Source organism: Tenrec ecaudatus, chromosome 1, assembly GCF_050624435.1.
Source record: "Tenrec ecaudatus isolate mTenEca1 chromosome 1, mTenEca1.hap1, whole genome shotgun sequence".
Classification (NCBI taxonomy): Eukaryota; Metazoa; Chordata; class Mammalia; order Afrosoricida; family Tenrecidae; genus Tenrec; species Tenrec ecaudatus.
In genome coordinates, this window is record NC_134530.1 from 50841595 (window position 1) to 50865648 (window position 24054).

Below are 24054 nucleotides of genomic sequence, written 5' to 3' on the forward strand. Positions count from 1 at the left end.
AGCCTTTAAGAACCCCAGATGCTATATCTTTTGATAGCTGGGCATCATCAGCTTTCTTCACCACATTTGCTTATGCACCCGTTTGTCTTCAGTGATTGCGTCTGGAAGGTGAGCATCATGGAATGCCAGTTTAATAGAACAAAGTATTCTTGCATTGAGGGAGTACTTGAGTGGAGGCCCAATGTCCATCTGCTACCTTAATACTACACCTATAAATATATACATATAAATCTATTTCCCCATCCTCATATATAAATATATTTACATATGTACATGCCTTTATTTAGACCTTTACAAATGCCCTTTGCCTCCTAGTTCTGTTCTCTATTTCCTTTTACTTTCCTCTTATCCCACTATCATGCTCAGCCTTCATCTGGGTTTCAATAATTCCTCTGGGTTACATTACCCTTGATCAAGTCCTACCAGGCCTCCTACACCCTCCTCACCACCAATTTGGATCACTTGTTGTTCCCTTGTCCTTGGGTTTGTTAATGCCACTTCCTTTCGCCCATCTCTCCCTCTCCCAAGTACCCACCCTAACCATTGGTCCTGTTGTTTTCTCCTCCAGCCTATCTTATTTAGACAGATCAGTGGAGATAATAACATGAACATAAACAAGACAGAGCAAAACAAAGCAACAAAAGAAAACAAAACAACAACAAAAAGCCAATGACAAAAAAAAACAACAACCAACAAGAACAGCAACAAAAAAGAAAAGCCTGGAAAAAAAAAAAGCTTGTAGTTAGTTCAAGGACTGTTTGCTGGCCTTTAGGAGTGTTTTCTGGTTGAGTCTGATTTTTGGTATTCCCTGGGGACTTCATTGCTCTGTTCCCCTTGCTGTTCTGTTGCATGCCCTTAGTGCTTTGCCTCGGTGTGGTGGGATCAGATCGGGCATAATTCCCACACTGTGTCTCCAGTGTTGTCCCCTGCAGGGTTATGAGTCAGTGAGGGATTTCCTATCTCATAGTGGGGCCGGCCATGTGATCTCCTCTGTGGGTTGGCTGCTCTGAGCGTGAATCTTGTCCTCAAGGTGTGGCGGGCTTCTTGACTTTTTATAGTAGCAATGGGCTCTAAGATAATCTTCGAAACTTTCACTTTAATCCAAACATACTCCCTGAAGCCTTCTTAAAACCAAATCATCGTTTAACTTAACTAGTAAAGCCCCTCTGCCTCGAATGTGATGTTCTTTCTACATCTGTTCTATACGGGACCAAATGAACAGCACCGACTCAAACGATTCGATAGACACCTTAGGGGGCGATGAGTGTATGTTTCCAGTGGGAGAACAACTCAGAAAAGGAGGGTGAGAGTGGCGGCACAACTCAGAACCAAATCAATGTTACGGAATTGTTCACGGAAAACTTGGTTACTTGGTGCAAGCTCTCTGTGTGTAGTCTCAACAGCAACAATAAAATAAAATAAATCATGAAGATCATTTTCTGCCACGTAGTGTTTGAGATTCATGTCATTGCCAATATAAAGAATTGGTACACATTGTACATGCAGATCTATATGTACACATATGAATAATAGGACATTCAATTGTAAAACAAATTAGAATACCAATGGAAATGTTTTAATGAGCTAATAAAGCACTGGAAGCACTTACTTGTCTCTGCCAAGAAATTTGGAAGTCAGCTACTTGGCTGTGACTGGAGGAGATCCATATTTGTACCCATTCCAAAAGAAAGGTGACCCAACAGAATGCTCAAATTATAGAACAATATCATTGATGTCACATGCAAGTAAAATTGAAGCAGTCTATTGACAGGGAGCTGCCAGTAGTTCCGGTTAGATTCAGAAGATGGCATGGAACAAGGGGTATCATTGCCGATTCAGATGGATCTCGGCTCCAAGCAGAACGATGTTTACTGGTGTTTCACTGACAATGCCAAGGCATTTGACTGTGTGGATCTTAAGAATGGGACTCCTAGAACATTTCATTTTGCTCACTCAGAAGTTGTACATGGACCGAGAGGCAGTTGTGGGAATAGAACAAGGGAATAGAGCAAGGTGGGAATTCAGGAGAGGTGTGTGTCAAGGTTGTATTTTCTTTCCCTACTATGCAGAGTGAAGAATCAGATAGCTGGCTTATATGAAGAAGAATGTGGGATCAGGATTGGAAGAAGGCTTATTAACAACCTGTGATACGCAGATTGACACAGCCTTGCTCGCTGAAAGTCAGGAAGCTCTACAGCTCTTGCAGATGAAGAACAAGGACTGCAGCCTTCCGTGTGTGGTAACTCCATATAAAGACCACCCAAATCCTTAAAACTGGACCAATAGGTAACATCATGGTAAATGGAGAAAAGGTTGAAGTTGTCAAAGATTTTGTCTTGCTTGAAGCCACAATCAATGCTCATCAAAGCTGCAGTCAGGCCATCGAAAGATGGTTTGCATTGGGTAAATCTGTTAAGTAAGACCTCTTTAAAGTATTGAAAAGCAAGGATGTTACTTGAGGGTTAAGGCTTATATCAGTGGTTCTCAACCTTCCTAATGCTGCGATCTTTTAATACAGTTAGTTCCTCATGTTGTGGTGACCCTCGAGCCATAAAATTATTTTCTTTTTTTCCCCATGAAATTATTTTCGTTGCTATTTTATAGCTGTCATTTTGTTACTGCAATGAATCAGGAGACCCCTGTGAAAGGGTCATTCAACCCCCAAAGGGGTTGTGACCCACAGGTTGAGAACCACTGCCTATATATGTGTGAAAGTTGGACACTGAATGAATAAGGAAGACCAGAGAATTGATGCATTTGAATTATGTTGGTTGAGGAGAGTACTGAAAGCACCGTGAAGTGCTAAAAGGACAAACCCATCCGTGTTGAAGAAGTAAGGCCAGAGAGCTCCTTAGAGGCAAGGATGGCAAGACTTCATCTTACGTACTTTGGGCATGGTGTCAGGAGAGACCAGTCCTTGGGAAGGACATCTTGTTTGACAGCAGGGTATAGTGGGTACATGCGGGGCTGCTAACCACAAAGTCAGTAGTTTCTTGCCCTTTTTCTTTTTGAGTTGTTGAAGTTCTGTATAGATTTTTGAGACTGGTCCCTTGCTCAATTGATATGTCATTGCCCCCCCCCCCCTTTTCCTGTCTGTGGGTTCTCTTTTTACTTCTTTTCTGAAGTCTTTAAGGCACCTATCTCTAGGGGACCCAGTCATCTACTCTATCTTCGGCTGCGTGCATGTTTTTCATTGTGTTTGATAGTATATAACAGCCCCCCAAGTTTGTCCCTATTTCTTTATTGGTGATTTTTATCATCCTATGGCTTACATTTAGGTCTTTGATTCATCTGGAGTTCATTTTTATAGATGGAGAGAGGTACGGTCCTGGTTCATTCTTTTGCAGATGGAAATCCAATTTTGCCAGCCCCATTTGTTGAAGAGACCTCACTTACTGGTTTTTGATCCTTTTTCAAAAATTAATTGTGCGCAGGTGGTTGTATTTCTGGGTTCTCTATCCCGTTCCATTGGGTCCAGGTCTCTCTAGCGCGGGTACCAGACGGTGTTGACGACTGTAGCTAGGTAGTAGGTTCACGAGGCCTCCTTTGTTCTTCATTAGTGCTTTCCTTTTCCTGAGTCTCGTTCCTCCCATAGAAAGTTGTGATTAATGTCCCCATCTCTTTCAGGAACGATGCTGGGGTTTTGTGTGCTTTGCTGTTTTTGTTAGGTGCTGCGGAGTTGACTTTGATGCATAGCAACCCCAGGTGTTACAGAGTGAAACTGCCCCCCACAGGTTTCCTAGGAGAGGAGTCCTGATTATGCATTGGACTGCTAACTGCAAGGTCAGCAGTTCAAAACCACCGGCCACTCCAGGAGAGGAAAGGCGGGCTTTCGATGCCTCTCAAGAATTACAATCTCAGAAATTCACAGGGGCAGCTCTACCTTGTCCTATAGGGTTGCTATGAGTTGGCATCGACTCCATGGCAGTGAGTTGGGTTTTTTGGTTTAATCTTTACAGAGGAGCTTGGGTGCAGCTGTGTTAAAGTGCACAGCTCCCAACCAAAAGGTCCGAAGTGTGAAGCTGCCAGTCGCTCCTCGGGAGAGAGGCCTGGCAATCTGCTCTCGGAAAGATTACAGCCTAGAAACCCCCGGGGACCATTCTACTCTCTGGTTATAACGTTGCTGTGAGTTGGATTCTGGCGACACCGAATACCAATCGTTACAGGAGCCTCTGCGTAGGTTCAGATCGCCAGCCTTACAGTGACCAGGTTGCCTGCTGAGAATCAGCCAGTGCACTCCCAGGGCTCCCCGCCTCCCCCCTTAATGTAGGGTCCTTAAAACTTAGGGCTCAGGTCTAAGGATAATACTGGTATGAGAACTCCGAAACTGAAGGGCATTTCAAAAATATATGGTAACTCTTTAGGGGCTGGATTAGTGAGGGACACTTGGTATTTGATAACGGAGCCGATGTTACTTGCTGACAGTTTAGAGGGGGTATGAGAGAAAGAGAAGGCTCAAGGATCAGAACAAGATTTTTGACCCAAACAACTGTGTCGCGCGCTCAGTCTCGCCAGCAAGAAGGACGCGCCACAACAGGATTCTTCCACAGGCGTTTAATGCGGGTTCGATTTGCAGATGCGGAAAAAGACCCCGAAGCCCCAAACTACTGCTGCTTATATGCGCTCTATGGGGACGTGCTGTGCATTGATTGGTGCGTTCGCCAGAACCCTTATTAGCATACTCCAGGGTGGAGTCATGACTACGTCATCTAAGCAGTGCGCATGCTCTAAGTGGTTGTTTACCACTTAACTGGGCCACCGCCCTGACTGCCCGGCGCCATCTTGTAATGGCGGCGAGAGCTGCGGCTTCCCACACAACTGGAAGGATGGAAATGCTGTCAGCCGAAAGAGGGAGACTGACAGGAGGTGCTGGAACATTTGGGGACCACTATGCCATTGCTTCATAGCAATGCGCCAGAAGCGTCTCGGACATAACCATTTTGAGATGTCTATGCATCCTGAAGTGGGGATGTCAAGTTCAGGGGAGAGGCCAGAGTGGAGGCACATGTTTCAAAGTCACTCCAGTGAAAAGTCATGAACTGGGTGACATCACCTGGGATCGGTGGAGAGAGAGGATGGTGGTCCAAGGACATGTTACCTTTCTCCCCAGTTCAACCAAAGAGGAACTATCCTCAACCTCACGCTCAGGGACAAGGCCTTAGGGAATGGTGGAGTAACTTGCTTGGGGGATTTGGGTGCCTGGATGACAATAAGGAAAACAGCTAACAGCTAACCCAGAAAGCTAGCCCTGAGAGCAGTGGTTCTCAACCTGTGGGTCCCAACCCATTTGGGGGTCAAATGACCCTTTCATGGGGGTCGCCTAACAGAAAACATATACGATATTTCTGATGGCCTTAGGAACTGAGACACCACTCCTTTATCCGTCTCCAGGCAGGTCCACCCACATGCAGAGATGCCCACATTCGGGTACCCGGCGTGAAGACCCATGCTGCACATGATACAATTTCATATTTGTCATTACAAATAAATATTTCACAATATAGAACGACACATTGTTTTTGTGATTCGTCACTATGCTTTCATTATGTTCAATATGTAACAATGAAAATACATCCTATCAGATTTTTACATGATGGACGATTGATTCATAATAGTAGAAAAATGACAGTGATGAAGTAGCAACAGAAATAATTTTATGGTTGGGAGGTCACCACATCACGAGGAACTTTATGAAAGGGTCGTGGCATTAGGAAGGCTGAGAACCACTGCCTTATACTATTATAGAAGAGCCAGATTAACTTCTATCTTGTGGAAGACATTGAGTAATTGTTTATTCTTGGTTGCAGCAGCCTGGCCTTACCACAGGCGACCAAATCCCTGGAGATCCCTGAGAAAAACCCTCGGGCGACATTCCTTTTCCTGTTACTCTTTGCCTGGTGTGTTACTGTTTATCACCCTGCTATCATCCACGTCTTCCTGCCTGTGCATCCTGGTCACATCAGCATTCCTTTAACCCCACAGCCCACTCACTCCGCTCAGATCAAGTTGTTGCAGTTTAAACATCAGACTATGTGCCAAGCCCAGACCCGAGAACCCCTGGAAAGGGACACATGATTTGACCCACCATCCTTCCCAGGCCCCTGTTGGAAGTGAGGGTGCCTCTAGGAAACATGCAGGAAAACATGACGTAACAGGCAGCTCTCTACTATGGACAGAGGCAGGGGAAGGGCAGGGAGGGGTGAGGAGGAGTTGGAATCCCTGTTAAAAGACAAGGTACCCCCAATTTGGGGATTCCATGGTCTTTTGGTGATGAGATTCCAGGCTGCTTCTTGTGTGGATGTGGAATAAAGCCCCCTTTTTTCTCTTACGTTTAGTGTCTGCTCCATTTCAATTGGCTGGTACAGCAGGAAACGGACCTACTGAACCAAACTGAAAACTCGATGGAATCGACGGCCATTGAGTCACTTCCAACTCACAGTGACCGTTAAGGTCAGGGTAGAACAGCCCTGGAGGTTTCTGAGACTGTAACTCGTTACTGGAGTAGATAACTTGTCTTTCACCCACAGTGCGGCTGGTGGTTTTGAACTGCGGACCTGCGGTTAACCACCCAGCCCGTAACCACTATGCCACAGCGTCCCCCACACCCCCACGCCAAACAGAGCGGTTGAAGGAATGGTTGAAGAGGTGGCGGCATTTGTATACCCCATGCTTTTCTCACTCTCTGATGCCACACGCTTCCTCGTATTCTCCAGCTTCCCTGATGATTTGCTCAGCATAGAGGTTCCACAGTATGGTTAGATGATACGACCCCGGCATGAACCTTTCCCACAGGCTTGAACCATGAAGCATTCCCCTGTTCTCTTAGCTGAACCGCCTTTTCTGCACGAGCACAATGAAATTATATTACGTAGTTATTTGTTGACCTGTATATCACTGGTCTCCCCAACTCCTAGAAATAAAACTACATGACGGTAGGAATTTGGTCATATTCGTGGCTGTAGATTCTGATACTTGCTAGACATTAAGTTCATGTTTGTCGACTACAGTAGAAGTTGATTAATAAATAATGTAGACATTAATTAATTTTTGAAGTTTAACTTCTGAGTTTCTGACCGGAGGAATTCCACCTCGCAACTCACGTTGGTTACAATTTTTACTCTCGCTCTTCCGATATGGACCTACTTATGCTACCCTGCTTATTGGAGACTGAATCAAGAAGCAAGTTTATAAAATACCATTTTAGAGGAGTGGACCCAGGTAACTCTAGGTGTTCCCTCTGCGGGATTCTGTGATGCCTGTGAGCAGCCTAATTTTTAAACTCTATTATTCTGCCAAGGGACAATTTACCCACTGGCCCCCGTCACCGTTTTCTTTTTTTTGTTTTGTTTTGTTTTTTTTCCCACCGTTTTCTTTATAAACAACACTGCTGTCAATATTCTGTTCTTCCACCGCTGTCTTAAGAGTACCCCACGGCTACAGCCAGAGACACACGGAGGAAGACGGTAAGAAAGGACATGTCTCCGCATCGTAGACAGTCCGCAAACACGGGTGTTGGTTCAGGTCAGCTGAGGACCATCAGATACTGTCTCCATTTTTGTTTCCTAGCAACTGATGACACTGTTGGCTCTTCTTTCCTGCTCAGAGCATTTTTCTCTCCTGAAATCACCGTCCTCTCCGCCCTCTCACTCAGGGGCTCCTTCACAGACACGTCCTTCTTGGCCGAACTCTGACTGTGGGTTGAGCTGAGTTTCTCTGCGTTTGTGTCCTCTTTCTAGACTTCCAAGGGAATAGCGATCTATCATCCAGCCTCAGGCCCTGCAACATCACACGCATGCTGATCATCTCTCCATGCCTCTTTCATGCCAGAGCGCTCTCCTAGAGAGGCATTGCCGGGCGGCGAGCTGAGTAACATGGCTCTCCTAGTTTCTGTAACTCCCACCAAACTACCTTTCGCCGATTGGCCTGGGTTATGGCAGCGGAGAAGATGCTGATGGGATTCAGTTGTGAGTGCTTGTTAACAGGCTTCGTTGTGATCGCCATCGTGCTGCATATAAAGGAAGCCTTCACAGACCTGACAGGGGATCTCACTACCAGCAAGAGCCAGGAGCACACGGCATCCTTTGGATCCTGCATCTCGTTTGCCTTTCTTGTGAGTTCTTGGAGCGTTTTTGTTTATTTGACTGCACTGTGGGTACTGAATGTCTTTTCCCCAACAGGTATTGTAAATAAGCCAATATGTGTGAAACGAATACATGATTATTATGATTACAAAGGGCTTACAAGCCCACCTTTAGCCTGTCTTTGATTGTTTGTTAAAAGGGAAGGTAGACATTGCCTAGAAGAAATGGCTTTTTGTGTGACGGCAAGGCAGAGTAAGGGGCCTAGAAAGAAAACCCTAACCTCAGCCAGACTGCTGAGAGAACAAGGGATTTCTACTGGAAGGGAAGATCTGTAGGGAAAAGTTTGACTTCGTAAAAAGTTTGACTGTTTGACTTCTTACACTTTGAGCAAGCAGTTTTCCACTGGATGCATCAATGCAAGCAAGTCAGTGCCCATCAGAGAAGGCCCCCTTCTAGGACTAAAAGTTAAGGGGAGCCGGGGGTGAGCCTGATATGCTGGTTGTGGTAACTGCCTCGGTTCACTTGCTGAGGGGAAGTAGGGAGATGCAGTAGTGGACATACGTCATTGGCACTCTTCCACCTGGTCCACAGAGGCTCAGGATGAGAAAGAAGTGGAGAGACTGGCTGGTCTGGAGTGTGGAATTCTGTGGATACTGAGCCTGTGCGCATGACCTAGCCCTAAGGGGTTAGGGCTGAATGGAGTGAGGATAGACCTGGTAGGCTGAGATGTAGGAAAGCAGGTGTCGGCTAGTACCCAACTGACCTCGTGTCTACGGCTGAGATGACCAAATGATGTTTGACCCTATGGTCTGGGGTACATGGCTGCAGTTTTGATGGTCTGCTCTAGACTGAACTAAGCTTCTGGATGCTGATGGCCAAGTTCCAATTAGAAATAAAGGTTCTCCAGATCAAGAAACACACTTGTTTCCTCAGGGTACTGGGTTGATTTGGGATGGCAATTTGAAGATTGGCTATCTAAAATAAAGACATTAGGGCATAAAGTGGCTGGCTTCTAAGCTTTTGAGTGTGTTCACAGTAGAACGATTAAAGGGGTAGTGGTTCATCTTTCTTGGATGGAAGGAGCAGTGGCTAGAAGAGCCAGAGGGTGGCCTGCAGGGCGATTCCATTGCTTAATGCAGTTCTTCCAGCCAGTGTCTCTAAAACTCCCACCAAACCACCTTTTCCTGATGGGGAAGATCCTGATAGGATTCAGTTGTGCCTGTTAACAGGCTTCCTTGTGATTGCCACCCTGCTGCAAATAAAAGAAACCTGCTAGGGGCAAGGGCATTCCTTCACATCCTGCCTCTGGTTTGCCTTTCTCTGCTGAACCTCCCAGTTCTTGCTATTTGAATTGAAATTTATCCCCTAATCTAATCTCAGCAGCTTCTACAGCTGGAGGTAAGGAGGTAAGGAACATCCTGCAGATGGAATCCTGACTTTTGGATTTGGGACTTGCCATCATCCAAAGACATGAGGCATTTTCCTTTATTTTGTGCGTTCTGAGTGGCCATTACAGAACCCGGGGGCAGAATGGAGTGTAGGAAAGGGGAGATGGTGGTTGGTCAGAGGGATGCAGCAGTACAGCAGTTTGGAAAGGTGGGATGGGATATATTTCACCTCCACCTTCTTGGAACTCGTGTACATTTTCATGAAATAAATTATTGCTTCAGGTAGAGAGAGATATAAACTAGAGCCCTCTGCCTACACTCTTCCCCTGGATGTCCCACAGGCATCTTGAGCCTAACAGGTTGAAATGAAACTCTTGGTTGCTTCTGAAATTTGTCCTGCTAGTTTTGCCACTGGAAATGATGCCTCCGTCCAGAATAGTTCGTATGTTGACCATCATTTCTTCCTTCCCCTCGTCATCTCCCGAAGTCAGTCCATTTCAAAATCTTATTGACTCAACATCCAAAGTATATTTCGAACCAGTCCACTTCCCTCCATCACGACTTTCTAAGTCCAGGCCACCGTAATGTCTTGCCTTTACCACCAGTTGCTATGGGGTCAGTACCAACTCACCACGCGACTCCACGTGCATCACGGAGTTTTCACTGGCTGATTTTGTTTTTGAAAGTGTTTTCGTCAGAGGTCCCTCAGGGCAGACTTGAGTCTTAAACCTTTCAGTTAGCACCGGAGCCTGTTAAACATTTGCACTATCCAAGGACTCTACCATTGCCTTAAAAACAAAACCCCAAAACGACTGCGGTCGGATTGATTCCAATTCATAGCAACCCTATAGAAAAGAGTAGAAGTCTTTGTTAGGGTTTCAAGGCTACAAATCTTTATAAAAGCCGACTAAGTACTGGGCAGCTAACCAAAAAGTCCGAGGTTCGAACCCACCAGCATCTCAGTGGGGGACAAACGAGACTGTCTGTTTTCTTTTTTTTTTTTTAAACAATTTATTAGGGGCTCATACAACTCTTATCACAGTCCATATATATACATACATCAATTGTATAAAGCACATCTGTACAGTCTTTGCCCTAATCATTTTCTTTTTTTTCTCCTCTTTTCTTTTTTTACATTTTATTAGGGGCTCATACAACTCTTATCACAATCCATACATATACATACATCAATTGTATAAAGCACATCCATACATTCCCTGCCCCAATCATTCTCAAAGCATTTGCTCTCCACTTAAGCCCTTTGCATCAGGTCCTCTTTTTATTTCCCCCTCCCTCCCCGTTCCCCCCTCCCTCATGTGCCCTTGGTAATTTATACATCGTTTTTTTGTCATATCTTGCCCTATCCGGAGTCTCCCTTGCCCCCCTTCTCTGCCGTCTCTCCCCCAGGGAGGAGGTCACATGTGGATCCTTGTAATTAGTTCCCCCTTTCCAACCCGCTCACCCTCCACTCTCCCAGCATCGCCCCTCACACCCTTGGTCCTGAAGGTATCATCCACCCTGGATTCCCTGTGCCTCCAGCCCTCATATGTACCAGTGTGCAATCTCTGCCCTATCCAGCCCGGCAAGGTAGAATTTGGATCATGGTAGTTGGGGGGAGGAAGCATCCAGGATCTGGGGGAAAGCTGTGTTCTTCATCGGTACTACCTTGCACCCTAATTAACCCATCTCCTCCCTTAAACCCCTCTATGAGGGGTCTCCATTGGCCGACACTTGGGCCTTGGGTCTCCACTCTGCACTTCCCCCTTCATTCACTATGGTATATAAATATATATATATATATAAACATACATACATACATAAACATACATATACACACATATATCTTTTCTTTTTTTTTTTTGCATGATGCTTTATACCTGGTCCCTTTGGCACCTCGTGATCGCACTGGCCAGTGTGCTTCTTCCATGTGGACTTTTTTGCTTCTGAGTTAGATGGCCGCTTGTTCACCTTCAAGCCTTTAAGACCCCCGACACAATCTCTTTTGATAGCCGAGCACCGTCAGCTTTCTTCACCACATTTGCTTATGCACCCATTTGTCTTCAGCGATCCTATCATGGAGGTGTGCAGTCAATGATATGATTTTTTGTTCTTTGATGCCTGGTAGCTGATCCCTTCGGGACCACTCGATCACACCGGCTGGTGTGTTCTTCCATGTGGACTTTGTTGCTTCTGAGCTAGATGGCTGCTTGTTTATCTTCAAGCCTTTAAGACCCCAGTCACTATCTCTTTTGGTACCATCAGCTTTCTTCACCACATTTATTTGTTCACCCACTTTGGCTTCAGCCGTTGTGTCAGGAGAGTGAGCATCACAGAGTTCCAATTTAATAAAAGAAAGTATTCATGCATTGAGGGAGTGTTTGAGTAGAGGCCCAAGGTCCTTCCGCCACCTTAATACTTAACCTATAAATATTGACACATAGATCTATTTCCCTATCCTCCTATATATATTTGCATATACATGTGTTTGTCTAGACCTCCATAAATGCCCTTTGACTCCTAGCTCTTTCCTCCATCTCCCTTGCCTTTCCTCCTGCCCTACTACCATGCTCCATCCCCACCTGGGCTAGAGTATACCTCTTCTCTAAGCAACCTTACCCTTGATCATTTCCCAGCAGGCCTGCCACTCCCCCCTCTCTACCATTTTGGGTCCCATGTTGTTCCCTTGTCCCTGTGTTTGTTAACACCACTTCCTTACTCCCCCCACCCCAAGTCCCCCCGGAACTGTCGGTCCCATTGTTTTTCCTCCAGAGACCGTCTCTTTTCATAAAGGTTCCAGCCTCTTGCTGTAGGAGACTTCAAAAGGTCTCCTCACTGGTCTCTGATTTTTTTGTTTTTAAGTTTTCATAACCATGTGCCCATATACTCTACCACATTTATGGATTTGGTTTCTCTGTTTTCTGTTTTTGACTCTGACCCCCTGTAGTCTATTCTCATAGCAACGAGACAGATCTTTTAGAAATATGCTTCCAATCAAGTTACTGGCTTAAAAACGGCCAGTGGTGTCTCTCTCACTGAACACTAGCAGTGTATTCTGGGGAAAAACCCTGACATCATCTCAGGGGTGCAGGTTCTATTTCTCTGATCTCTGCTAGCCCGTGCCAACCCCTGCTGCTCTGTCCATTGGTCCTCTAGCCCAGGGAGCTCCAGCCATGGGGTCTCCTCTGAGGTTCTTACACATGCTAAATTCTAGCCCACCTCGAGATAGTCACCTTTCCCCTTGACCAGACATTTTTGTTTTTTTGGTTTCCTCTTTAATATTTACCAGACATCCCAACACAAAACTAGCCTTTTTTCCCAAAAGTGTCTCCAGCATACAAATTTAATTCATGTTTGTCAAGAAATAAAGCAATAGAAAAGAACAGAACCGGCATCTGTTCTCATTATGTAATCTTCTAAGGAGACCCAAGCGAAAAGGTTATGAGACCCAAAACGCACTGCCACCAAGGTGATTCTGACACATAGTGACCTTATAGAAGAGGATAGAACCCCGTGGGATTCTGAGACTAATATTTTTTTAAGTTGGAAAAATTTTTTTAATTTTATTGGGGGCTCATACAACTCTTATCACAATCCATACATCCATTGTGTCAAGCACATTTGTACATTTATTGCCATCATAATTTTCTCTTAAAACATTATATTGGGGGCTCGTACAATTCTTATCACAATCTATACTTAAATTCATTGTATCAAGCACATTTGTACATTTGTTGCCCTCATCATTCTCAAAATATTTGCTTTCTACTTGAGCCCTTAATATCAGCTTCTCATTTCCCCTTCCTCCCAGCTCTCCCCTCCCTCATGAACACTTGATAATTTATAAATTATTATTTTGTCATATCTTGTACTGTCTGATGTCTACCTTCACCCACTTTTCTGTTGTCCATCCCCCACGGAGGAGGTTATATGTAGCTCTTTATAATTGGTTCCCCCTTTCTACCTCACCTTCCCTCCACCCTCCTGGTATCACCACTCTCAGCACTGGTCCTGAAAGTATCACCTGTCCTAGATTCCCTGTGTTTCCAGTTCCTATCTGTACCAGTGTACATCACATGGTCTAGCCAGATTTGTAAGGTAGAATTGGGATCATGATAGTGGGGGGAGTTGGGGGAGGAAACATTAAAGAACTAGAGTAAAGTTGTATGTTTCATCAGTGCTATACTGCACCCTGAGTGTCTCATCTCCTCCCTGTGACCCTTCTGTAAGGGGATGTCCAGTTGCCTACAGATGGGTCTTGGGTCCCCAATCTGCACTCCCCCTCATTCACAATGATTTGATTTTTTGTTCTTTGATGCCTGATACCTGATCCCTTCGATACCTCATGATTACACAGGCTGGTGTGCTTCTTCTATGTAGGCTTTGTTGCTTCTCAGCTAGATGGCCACTTGTTTATCCTTCAAGCCTTTACGACTACAGATGCTATATCTTTTGATAGCCTGGCACCATCAGCTTTTTTCACATTTGCTTATGCATTTTCTTTGTCTTCAGTGATCGTGTAGGGAAGGTGAGCATTATGAATGCCAGTTTAATAGAACAAAGTGTTCTTGCATTGAAGGAGTACTTGAATGGAGGCTCAATGTCCATCTGCTACCTTAATATTAAACCTATAAATATCTGTGCATATATCTATTTCCACATCATCATATATTTACATATGTACATGCCTTTATTTCGACCTTTATAAATGCCCTTTGCCTCCTAGCTCTTTCCTCTATTTCTTTTTACTTTCCTCTTGTCCTACTATCATGCTCAGCCTTAACTTGGGTTTCAGTAATTTCTCTGGGTTACATTACCCTTGATCAAGTCCTACCAGGCCTCCTACACCCTCCTCACCACCGATCTGGATCACTTGTTATTCCCTTGTCCCTGGGTTTGTTAACACCACTTCCTTTCCCCCTAATTCTCCCTCTCCCATGTCCTGTTGTTTTCTCCTCCAGACTGTTCATCTAGCCTACTTAGACAGACCTGCAGAGATAATAATATGCACAAAAACAAGACAAAGTAAAAGAAAGCAACAACAAAAAAACAATCACACACACACACAAAGCCTGTAGTTAGTTCAAGGTTGGCCTCTAGGAGTGTTTTCCAGTTGAGTCTGATGGGGTGCCAAGCTCTGGCCCCAAAGTCTATTTTTGGTATTCCCTGGGGACATCATTGCTCTGTTCCCCTTGCTGTTCTGTTGCACACCCTTAGTGTTTTGCCTCGATGTGGTGGGGTCAGAACTCCCACATTGTGTCTCCAGTGTTGTCCCTGTAGGGCTATGGGTCAGTGAGGGATGTTGTGTCTCATAGTGGGGTCGGCGGATTGGCGGGGATATCATCCTCTAGGCTTGGTTGGCGAGGATGTGCTCCACTCTCTCTTCCTCTCCCCTTCATTTGCTCTCCTGTGCTCTGATCAAGACATGTCCCTTTCCTGAGCTGCAGCTTCAGTGCTGTCCTCTAAAATAAATTCTTCTGCGGGGAGGGCCAAGGGTCCACGTAGTTGAGATTGGAACCGGCCCCTCAGACCTCTCCACTGGTTCCCTGCTCCATGCTGGTATGTTACGTTCACATCTTGGAACACCATGTTGAAGTCTGGTCCCTCTTTCCCTGTGGAGATATAAACAATCCCCTTCCCTTGGGTGGGTTGGTGCCCTTGTTCCCCTGCTACCCATTTCTTTCTTTCTTTCTTTTTATTTTCTTCATTTTCCTTCACCTCCTTTTTAGTTGGCTACAATATGCATCCTGGTTTGGTCTGGCCCCTGACCAAATTATGTGACACATCTAAGTCCTTCTTGACCTTTAGGTCTTGTACCATCTCAAAGTGGCTTTTCTCTGATCTTCCTTATATCCTTCCTTCTAGAACTGTTCTCTATTAGTCCTGAGGTGACTCTTAATGCATAATCCTTGTTTTATGGCTGTCTTTTCAACTATACTGTTGACTTTAGAAAGGCAAGGAGCATATCTGTTTGACGCACCAATGTATTCCCACTGCCCACGCCAGAGCCTGGCACAGGAAACTCAACCAAAATTTGTTAAAGTAGCCCTGCACTGAGTGCAGGGGATGCAGAGATGCTCCAGACAAGGTTCTTCCCTTGTCTACTGCCACACTGTCCAAAGGATTGGAAAAAAGCAGACAAGCCATTTCAAAATTGGTTAAGTACAACAGTGGAGATCAAGAGTAAGCACAAAGTGACTGTGTGTGTGTGCGTGCGCGCACACACTCACATGACCCAGGACCAGCAACACCCTAGAAGAAATTGTGTGTGTGTGTGTGTGTGTGTGTGTGTGAGTGCTCACATGACCCAGGACAAGCAACACCTTTGAAGAAATTAACAGACTCCAGATAAGGTTTTTGACCCTCATAATGACCCAGTGGTGTAACTGAATAAAGTGAGGTTCTAAGAAGTTCCGTGATGGTGGTCGTTTTAATGTTGGCTCCAACTCCTGATGCCCTATGTGGGCAGAGTAGGGATTCAAGGACAGAACCTCCTTTGCACAACAGATTGTAAGACCTTTCTTCTGAGTGGCCTTTCAGTGGGATACATCTGCCACTTTTGGAGGGCTAGCAATCCAGCACTTCATCATTTATGCCCCGCAAGGCCTCCTCCATCATTGTTGTTGTTAAAGGCGCTGTCAAGTCGGTTCAATGCACGACAGAGCAAAACACTGCCCAGTTCGTTCCGTGGCCTCCTCACAGTCATTAGGTTTGAGCAGTTATTGATGCAGCCACTGCGTGTCCGTCTGGGAAATGTTGTAGAGTCAGTTCTGACTCATGGTGCCCTTAAAGGACAGACTACACCTGTCCCCTGAGTTTCAGAGGCTGTAACTCTTTCTGTAAGCAGAAAACCTCATCTTTCTATTGCACTGCAATTGGTGCTTTCAAATTGCAGACTTTGTGGTTAACAGCCCCATGTCCACCCAATGGACCACCAGGGCTCCAAGGTTGCACATCCAGTAGATGTGTAGCAGTGATTTGAATCTTGATTTACACTTGTGATGAATACACTTTGTTGCGTGGAGACACCCTCACAGAGGAGACAGTAAACGTTGTTGAGGCAGAGAACAAAAAGCCAGAGGTGTTTCCTCAGTTGCAGAAACATCTTCACGTTGTGGTAAAGCACATTTGGTACCTTACAGGTGACTGGCCCAGCAGCAGCACACCGCTCAGTGTGAACCAAGGATTATAAATGATAAAATCCAAACACGAAGGAGCGAATGATATCAGAACTTAAATATTTTTTTCAAAAGACAATAGATGGCAATAGGAACCCAAAATTAATTCTCAGCGTCCACACATGGATTAGGCCTCCAGTGAATTCCCTCCGACCATAGACCGGGGATGTGAACAGCCTAGCTCGTGTTGATTGCAGTCTTTTCTGATTTTCTGTACTTTTCACCAGCTTTTCTGTGTATGAAATTCAGGATGGGTCTAAGACTGCACTGGCGGGTTCTTGCGGGGGGCGTGTCAGGGAAGGTTGGGGCGAAATGGGGAACTGCTAACCATGAACAAAAGGAAAAAGTAAGATTGATTGTGGAGATGTTCTGTGAACTGTAGACCAATACAACGGGTTTCAAAAGGGCAATCTAAGTCCAAGAGCAGCTACAGGGCAGGCCCCTGCAAAGTCCAGCACTTCAGGATGGTTGGCCCAAACCCCAACAACTAGAAGTCCATAATGCCCTGGGCGGACCGTACACTTCAGCCCAGGGAGGAGGCACAGAAGAGCCAGGAGGGTGTGGCTTGCTGGGCGGTTCCCGATGGTGGTTTGGCGAGGGAAGCTGGGGTGTAACCAGAGTATACTAGGCCGGAAGCAGGTCTCAGGCCAACTGAAGTCTCTCATTTCTGGGAGACTCAACTCTCTGGGATCCTTTTTCCGCAGCTGGGGCTCCCCCTTTTCTTCCGGAGATCATCAGCCCTCGAATTCCTCATTCCTGTAAAGATCTGGGGGAGAGAGCCTCTAAGTCACCCCTCTTCAGATGAGCTCCAGTTCCGCCAAACGCCGTACTCGCTCCTACTGGCCCCGCCCACTCTGCTCCCAGAGGGCAACTCCATGGAAACCGAGGCCTCGCGTGGCCTCGCGTCGGGTGATCTCGCGATAGCCGAGGACAGGAGGCGCGCAGGCGGGACTGCGGAGCTAAGTGGGAGGAGCCTGCTGGTTTCCGAGGCCTCCGTCCCTGAGGCCACGCCTCCGGGTGGCGCCCCGCCCCCCGCCCCGCGTGACTGCTTTACATAATCGCGGCCGCCCGCGTCATTCGTGGCGTACTGGAACCCAGACCGAATCGGGATGCTCCGAAGCTCGGGGTGCCGCCCTCTTTCTGCTCGATCAACTTCGAAATGACCCCGTGAGCCAACAGCCACCGTCGCCGCGCCCACCCTGGTCCGCCGGGGCCTTGCCCCCGTCGCCGCCAGACTGTGCTTCAGGCTGTGGGATCGAGCGGCGGCCGGCCGGCGGGCCGCCCCGGAGCCACCCCGCGCCGGACATGGCGGCGCTCTACGCCTGCACCAAGTGCCACCAGCGCTTCCCCTTCGAGGCGCTGTCTCAGGGGCAGCAGCTGTGCAAGGTGCGCGGGCTGGGGCGGCGGCCGGGAGCGGGGGGAGCTGGCCGGCTCCCTGGGCTGCCCGCGGGTCCCGCGCTCGGCGTGGGAGGGCCGGCGGGGCTTGTGGGGAAGTCCCCGCCCTGCCCGAACCCCTCGGCCGGGGCGTCCCGGTGCTTAGCAACCCCCGGAGGCGGCGGGTTCCCTGCCTCTCTCGGACCAAGCTGTCCCGCGCATCCTTTTTGACTTGCTCCCTGTGGTCGCCCTCCCCTGCCTGGCCGCGACCTGGGAGGACCGGCACGAACGTGTCGAAGGCGGCAAGGCTGGCTTGGAAAAGTCCCCGGGTGCAGCCCGTGAAGCGGATGGGTGCTTGTTCAATTTCTGCCGCGGGCCCCTCGCTTCTCACCGGAATCAGCTGCTTGTCATTTGTGATCCCCAAGGTCCAAGTGCTCATTTTGCATGCGGTCGCTGTAGTCGACTTTATGTCTAAGTGAATGGATGCTGTGAGGGGATCATTCAGCGTCACCAAGCCAGCTGGTTTGTGTCTCTGACATGGATACTGCATAAGTGAATGGCCCAGATGGCCAGTGGGGACCTGTGGCCACTGTTTTTTAACTGGACAGGAGAGAACTCAAGCACTTGAGTCCTTTCTGTTTGACCTTAAAAATATCTATATAAAGCTATACACACTTAGGTGAATATGTCATTTAAAGTCCATTTTACTTGCATAAACAGTGTTTAGTTCACTTTTCCCTTCCAAGTTGACTTGCTCAAAATCGCTGTGGCCTAAAACAGGGACTAGCCCCCAAGGTTGCTCATTCCCTGCCTAGGGCTTTTTCAAACACAAGTTTGCTTTTCAGTTCATGAGTTGTTCTTGGTAAAGGCTCGCTTGACGCCCACATGAATACTGCACAATGGGGAGGGCGGTGTCACTATTACCGTGGTGAAAATAAGGCCCAGAACTGCTTCAGTGACTCACTCACAGCACAGTGGCTCTGCTCAAACTGTACCCGGGTCTTCTGCCACCTACTGAAGGCTATTTCGGTTTGAAACCTCCTTTTAACATTCTCGTTTCAGGAATGCCGGATTGCACACCCTGTTGTGAAGTGCACCTACTGCAGGACTGAGTACCAGCAGGAAAGGTACAGGTTGTGTTGACCGGGAAAGATGTTAATAGGCCTTTCTCTAGAAAATCATAATCCCCTGCTTTTTCCTGCTTCTTCTCAGTTGCCATGGAGTTTTTCTGACTCACAGTGACCTCACATGTAACAGAACAAGACATTTCATCATCTTTGCTCAGTTTGAGCCCGCTTGTGTAGCCATTACGTCCATTTTGATATTCAGCTCTATAATTAAACTGAATGTCATTATTATAAAGATCTGTGACCAGTTATATTGTATTAGACAGTTCTGTAATCAGTTCCATTATAATATACAGAGTTTTGTAATTTCTTATAATCCATTGAAAGACGTACCTGTACAATTATGCACGTTTTACTCCTGAATTATTGTCTTTGCTTAAATTTTTTGTTACTTTTCAGATTGTTGATCATTTTATATTAGCCTTACGGTCTTCGTGACATTAAAAAATAAAAGTCAATCCCACAGCAGCAAAATAATAAGCTTTATGTGCTGGCATATTTTATACACCAAGCTTGAAGAATTTATAAGCCCAAAGATTCTTTTAGAAAGGTGACAGTCCTGGTAAAAAGTCCAGCTTCCGTGGAATGACAGTTGTTGTTGAGCATCCTTAGAGCAGGGTGGAGTCTGTATGTTAGTTCACACATGATCCTAGGTTCTAGGACCTGGAAGCTTCATTTTAATCAGCTTCATTTTCCTCATTATCTGTGGATATTTTCAAATGTTAAAAAGGTTGACAGAATTGGACAGTGAGCATCCATATACCCACCATTGAGATTCTAGAGTTTACATTTTCCTCCCCATCCAGGCACCTAGCCAGCCTATTTTTGATTCATTTGAAGGTTGCAGGCATTAGACACTTCCCAACAAAGCACTTCAACATGTATGTCGCTAGCTAGAGTTCTTTATTTGTTGACATGTCTTCATTATTTCAGAGGTGAAATTTGCATGTTACAGATTCTTGTATCTGGATCTTCAGTACATCACTTGATGAGTTTTACCAAACAGGACACATCTGTGTAACTCCCACCAAGAACCAGAGGCTTGACATTGCCTCAGCAAGCCGTCTGGCGGTCTACCCCAGGCACACACGCCCAGTACCTCTTAGCTCCCCCATGGAACCCACTGCCCTGTTTTTTGTTTCTATCGTACATTAATTTCATCTGCTTTGGAACTTTAGATCAATGAAATCATAAGGATTATCTCTAGGAGCTCTATGCAATAGCTTTTTCATTTAGTTCTAAGATCCATCTTGAATGTGTGTGTGTGTGTTCACATGTAATAAATGGCAACTGAGGTGGATACATCTAACCTCTGATTTCTCTCTTGCCGTGAGGCATGAGTCCGATATCTTCAGCATCCATCCTTTGTAACCTATTCTGATAGCCATTGCCCCTCCAAGGCCTCTGCACCTCGCGTCTATGCCAGGTGGAATCATTGTGGCGATAATGATAATGCCAACAAATGTACCAAAGTGTGTGACACCATACATGGATGGATGGATGGTGATAAGAACTGTTTGAGCCCCCAATAAAATGATTTAAAAAATAATAATTAAAAAAAATCTTTTTATTGGGGCTCATAAGGCTCTTATCACAGTCTGTACGTACATCAATTGAGCAAAGCACCCTGAAAAATAATAATTTGTGGCAATGGCCACCCAGACTCTCAAACAATCCTCAAATTAAGGATGCTTATTTGGGAAATCAATAGGTTACCACATGTCAGGATCAGGAAACAGGATGCAGTCACTGATCTCGAACTGAAGCCCCGAGTCTCTGGCTCTAAAGCACGTGGTAGCCAAATCTCTCTGTGGTTTTCAGTCTCTCAGCCACTTAGTTCCTCGCCTCCTTTGGCCAGGAAGCCAGCCTATCTGTTGTTCCACAGTTCCATAGTTTCAGGCCGGATGAGGACAAGGTGCCCTATAGTCTCGGCAGCTTCTGCCACTTCAGAGACCTTGGATGTGCTTATCTAAGGTTCTCTCTGCGCCTGCTTCACAGAGTTCTCTCTGCTTCAAAAGTTGCCCATCCTTATAACCAGGGACGTAGTAATGAAAACTGACCCTCTCGTTACACATGCCCTGTTTGCATAATCCCACCCAGTCATTTGGTGGAAGTTACAGAGACTTGGATAGAAAAACTGAAATTAACCACAGGATGAGTTTAAATTTTTTATTTAAAGAAATTTTAATAGCTTGATTGGCATATAATTCCTGTATGATACAGTTAATTGCTTTAAATATATTAAAAAGTTGTACAGTTATCGCCACCATCAATTTTAGAGCATTTCCTTCATTCTTGTGCCCATTATTACTAGATTCCTATTTCTCTAGTTTAAAGAACTACTAATCTAGTTACTGTCTATAAGTTTATCAGTCCTGGATTTCATAAAAAGAAAATCATAGCAGCAGCAGATGTCAAGGGCTCACGTAGAAGGCAAATGTTTTGAGAATGATGATGGCAACAAATGTACAAGTGTGCTTGACACAATGGATGGATGGATGGATTGTGATAACAGCTGTACAAGCCCCCAATAAAATGATTTTTTAAAAATCATATAAAAAACCCAATGACAAAATAAAACAAAAACTTCAAGATAAAGTAGAAAATAGAAAATGAGTCAATATGGAAAACAAGTGATATGTTAAAGGTTAGCCTAACTATGTCTGCATTAGTTCACTTCCAATTGTATCTGTCTGAGGGCAAGCCTATTGTATCCCTGGTAAACGGTCAGAGGGAATTCAGTGGGGGCTTAGTCCGTGTGAGTACTCCACACTCCTTCATTGTCATCCACAGCCTTCTTCAAACCAGGTGCTAAGAATTTAAGCTCTAAGACAATTCCCTCTTCTCATCTGATTTTGTATCTTACAATCCTTGGATCACATGGCTGGTGTGCTCCTGTGGATTGACTGATACTTGAATTTTTGTGTGTGGCATGAGTTATGAAATTCAAGATTTACTTTATACCATACATACAAATTAATTCAACATGGATCATAAAATACATTTTCTTTGCATATTTAAGATGTGAGGATCATTTGTACAAATAGATGTATACCCCAGTTCTTCAATAATAAATCTGTGTGTAAACCAAAATGCTGTTAAATATCACAGAATGACTGATGATAATTCTCTTTCCAGAGTACAGCTGTTTGTTCCCCCCCCCCCCCCCCGAAGTACTTTACTTTTTGTTTTGCCTTTTAAATTACCCTGGAAAAAAATATATATATATTGCCTGTGTGTCTCATTTTAATTTCAGAGTTCCCTCTGTTGAGGTTTTTGTTGGTCTTTTTAAACTTTGTGCTTATTTTCATAGAGATTATGTGGGAGAAATAATCATAAAGCACAGAATAGACTTTTTAGCTTTAGAGTTTTGTTTAAGCTACTCTTGTACATAAGTATGTCACCTTGTACCTCCCTGTGTGAAGGATTAGACTTTATTTGGAAATATTTTTCCTCCAAGACAGATTTATTTGTTCAGACATTTAGGTAAGATTCTGGCCTCTCGACCTTTTCAGTGCAGTAAATGTTATTTTAGTCTATTCTTTGAGAAATTGAGAGTATTGACAGAATATTTGGTCATCACTTCTGTTTCTCCACATCTGGAATGAAGGAACAAACAAACATGCTCAACTGCTAACCAAAAGGTCAGAAGGTCAAGTCCACCCAGAAGAAAGGCTTGGCGATGTACTTGAGGAAAATCTGTTAGTGAAACTGTATGGAACACAGTTCTGTGGCACATAGGGCGTCTCCATGAGTTGGAATTAACTTGACAATAGTTAGATTACTTAACGATCCCCCCCCCCCAACAAACAAATAAACTCACTGCTGTTGAGCTGATTCTGACTCATAATGACCCTATAGGACAGGGTAGAGCTGCTCATGTGGGTTTCTGAGACTATAACTCTATGGGAGTAGAAAAATCTCCCACCATGCGGCTCACCTTGAGGTTAGCAGCCCAGTGTGTAACACATGGATATACTACATATTACTAAGACCAAGATGGATAGACTCTCTGAGTTGGTCTTCTAAACACAGACTTTTTTCCTCATAAAAAATTTTCAGTTCTTCATATGAATTGAGGATTGTTTGTTTTCCCTACTAATCGATTTCAGTCTAACACGTATGAGAGGGTCCTCTCCATATGTGACAATTTAGTGATACTTGGAGATACTATAATCAGAAATAACTCACTCTCCATTTTAATCAGAGCCTTATTTAAAAGCCCCATTTTCTCTTAGACAGTAAAGTTAGTATCCCCATATTCTGTAGCAATATGAAGAAGAGAGTTATTGCCCAGATATTAAAACTTCAGTTGGCCTGACCATATCTTACCGTAGTACACACAAGAGGGTTTCTGTTATATTTTAGTACCATTTTTACATGATCTTAAGGAAGAATCCATTTTCAGACGTCCTAAGTAAAACAACTTTTTTCTTAAGAAAACCTTATGCATCTTCCTTTTTTCGCAGTAAAACCAACACAATATGCAAGAAGTGTGCTCAGAACGTGCAGTTGTATGGAACGGTAAGTGGGGTTTATCTGTACTTTCTATGATGACTATGTGGATCTCTGGGGAACATATGTTCTGTGGGATATCCGTGTCACAGGAAGAAGCCTGGTGGTGCAGAAAGTTAGCAGTTTGAGCCTAGCAGCCACACCACAGGAGAAAGATGAGGCATTCGGCTGCGATAAAGATTTCTATCCGTGGAAACCCTATGAGGCAGTTCTACTCTGTCTGACAGGGCTGACATCAGTGGTTTAGATTTTTTATTCCTAATTGATGTAATGATAATACTTTTATTAGAATAAATTACATATAAAAACTTTCTCAGCGGGGGAAGGGAGGGGAAAAAGAGGACATCCAAGGGCTCAACTAGAAAGATAATGTTTTGAAAATGATGATGGAAGT

General features: G+C 45.1%; 1 protein-coding gene across 2 annotated transcripts in view; it reads left to right on the forward strand.

Annotated features, from left to right (window-relative positions):
• The first annotated feature begins 7675 nt into the window (after positions 1-7675).
• FAM76A (family with sequence similarity 76 member A) overlaps positions 7676-24054 on the forward strand; it is a 37094-nt gene continuing 20715 nt past the window's right edge. The window contains exons 1-3 of one of the 2 annotated variants that reach the window (XM_075553015.1): positions 7676-8110; positions 19081-19145; positions 23615-23669. In XM_075553015.1, coding sequence (XP_075409130.1) covers positions 7931-8110; positions 19081-19145; positions 23615-23669 — 300 coding nt within the window. In that variant the 5' untranslated portion in view covers positions 7676-7930. Of the gene's footprint in view, positions 8111-17717; positions 18031-19080; positions 19146-23614; positions 23670-24054 lie in introns of those variants that run through there. The other variant, XM_075553019.1, reaches the window with a different exon arrangement.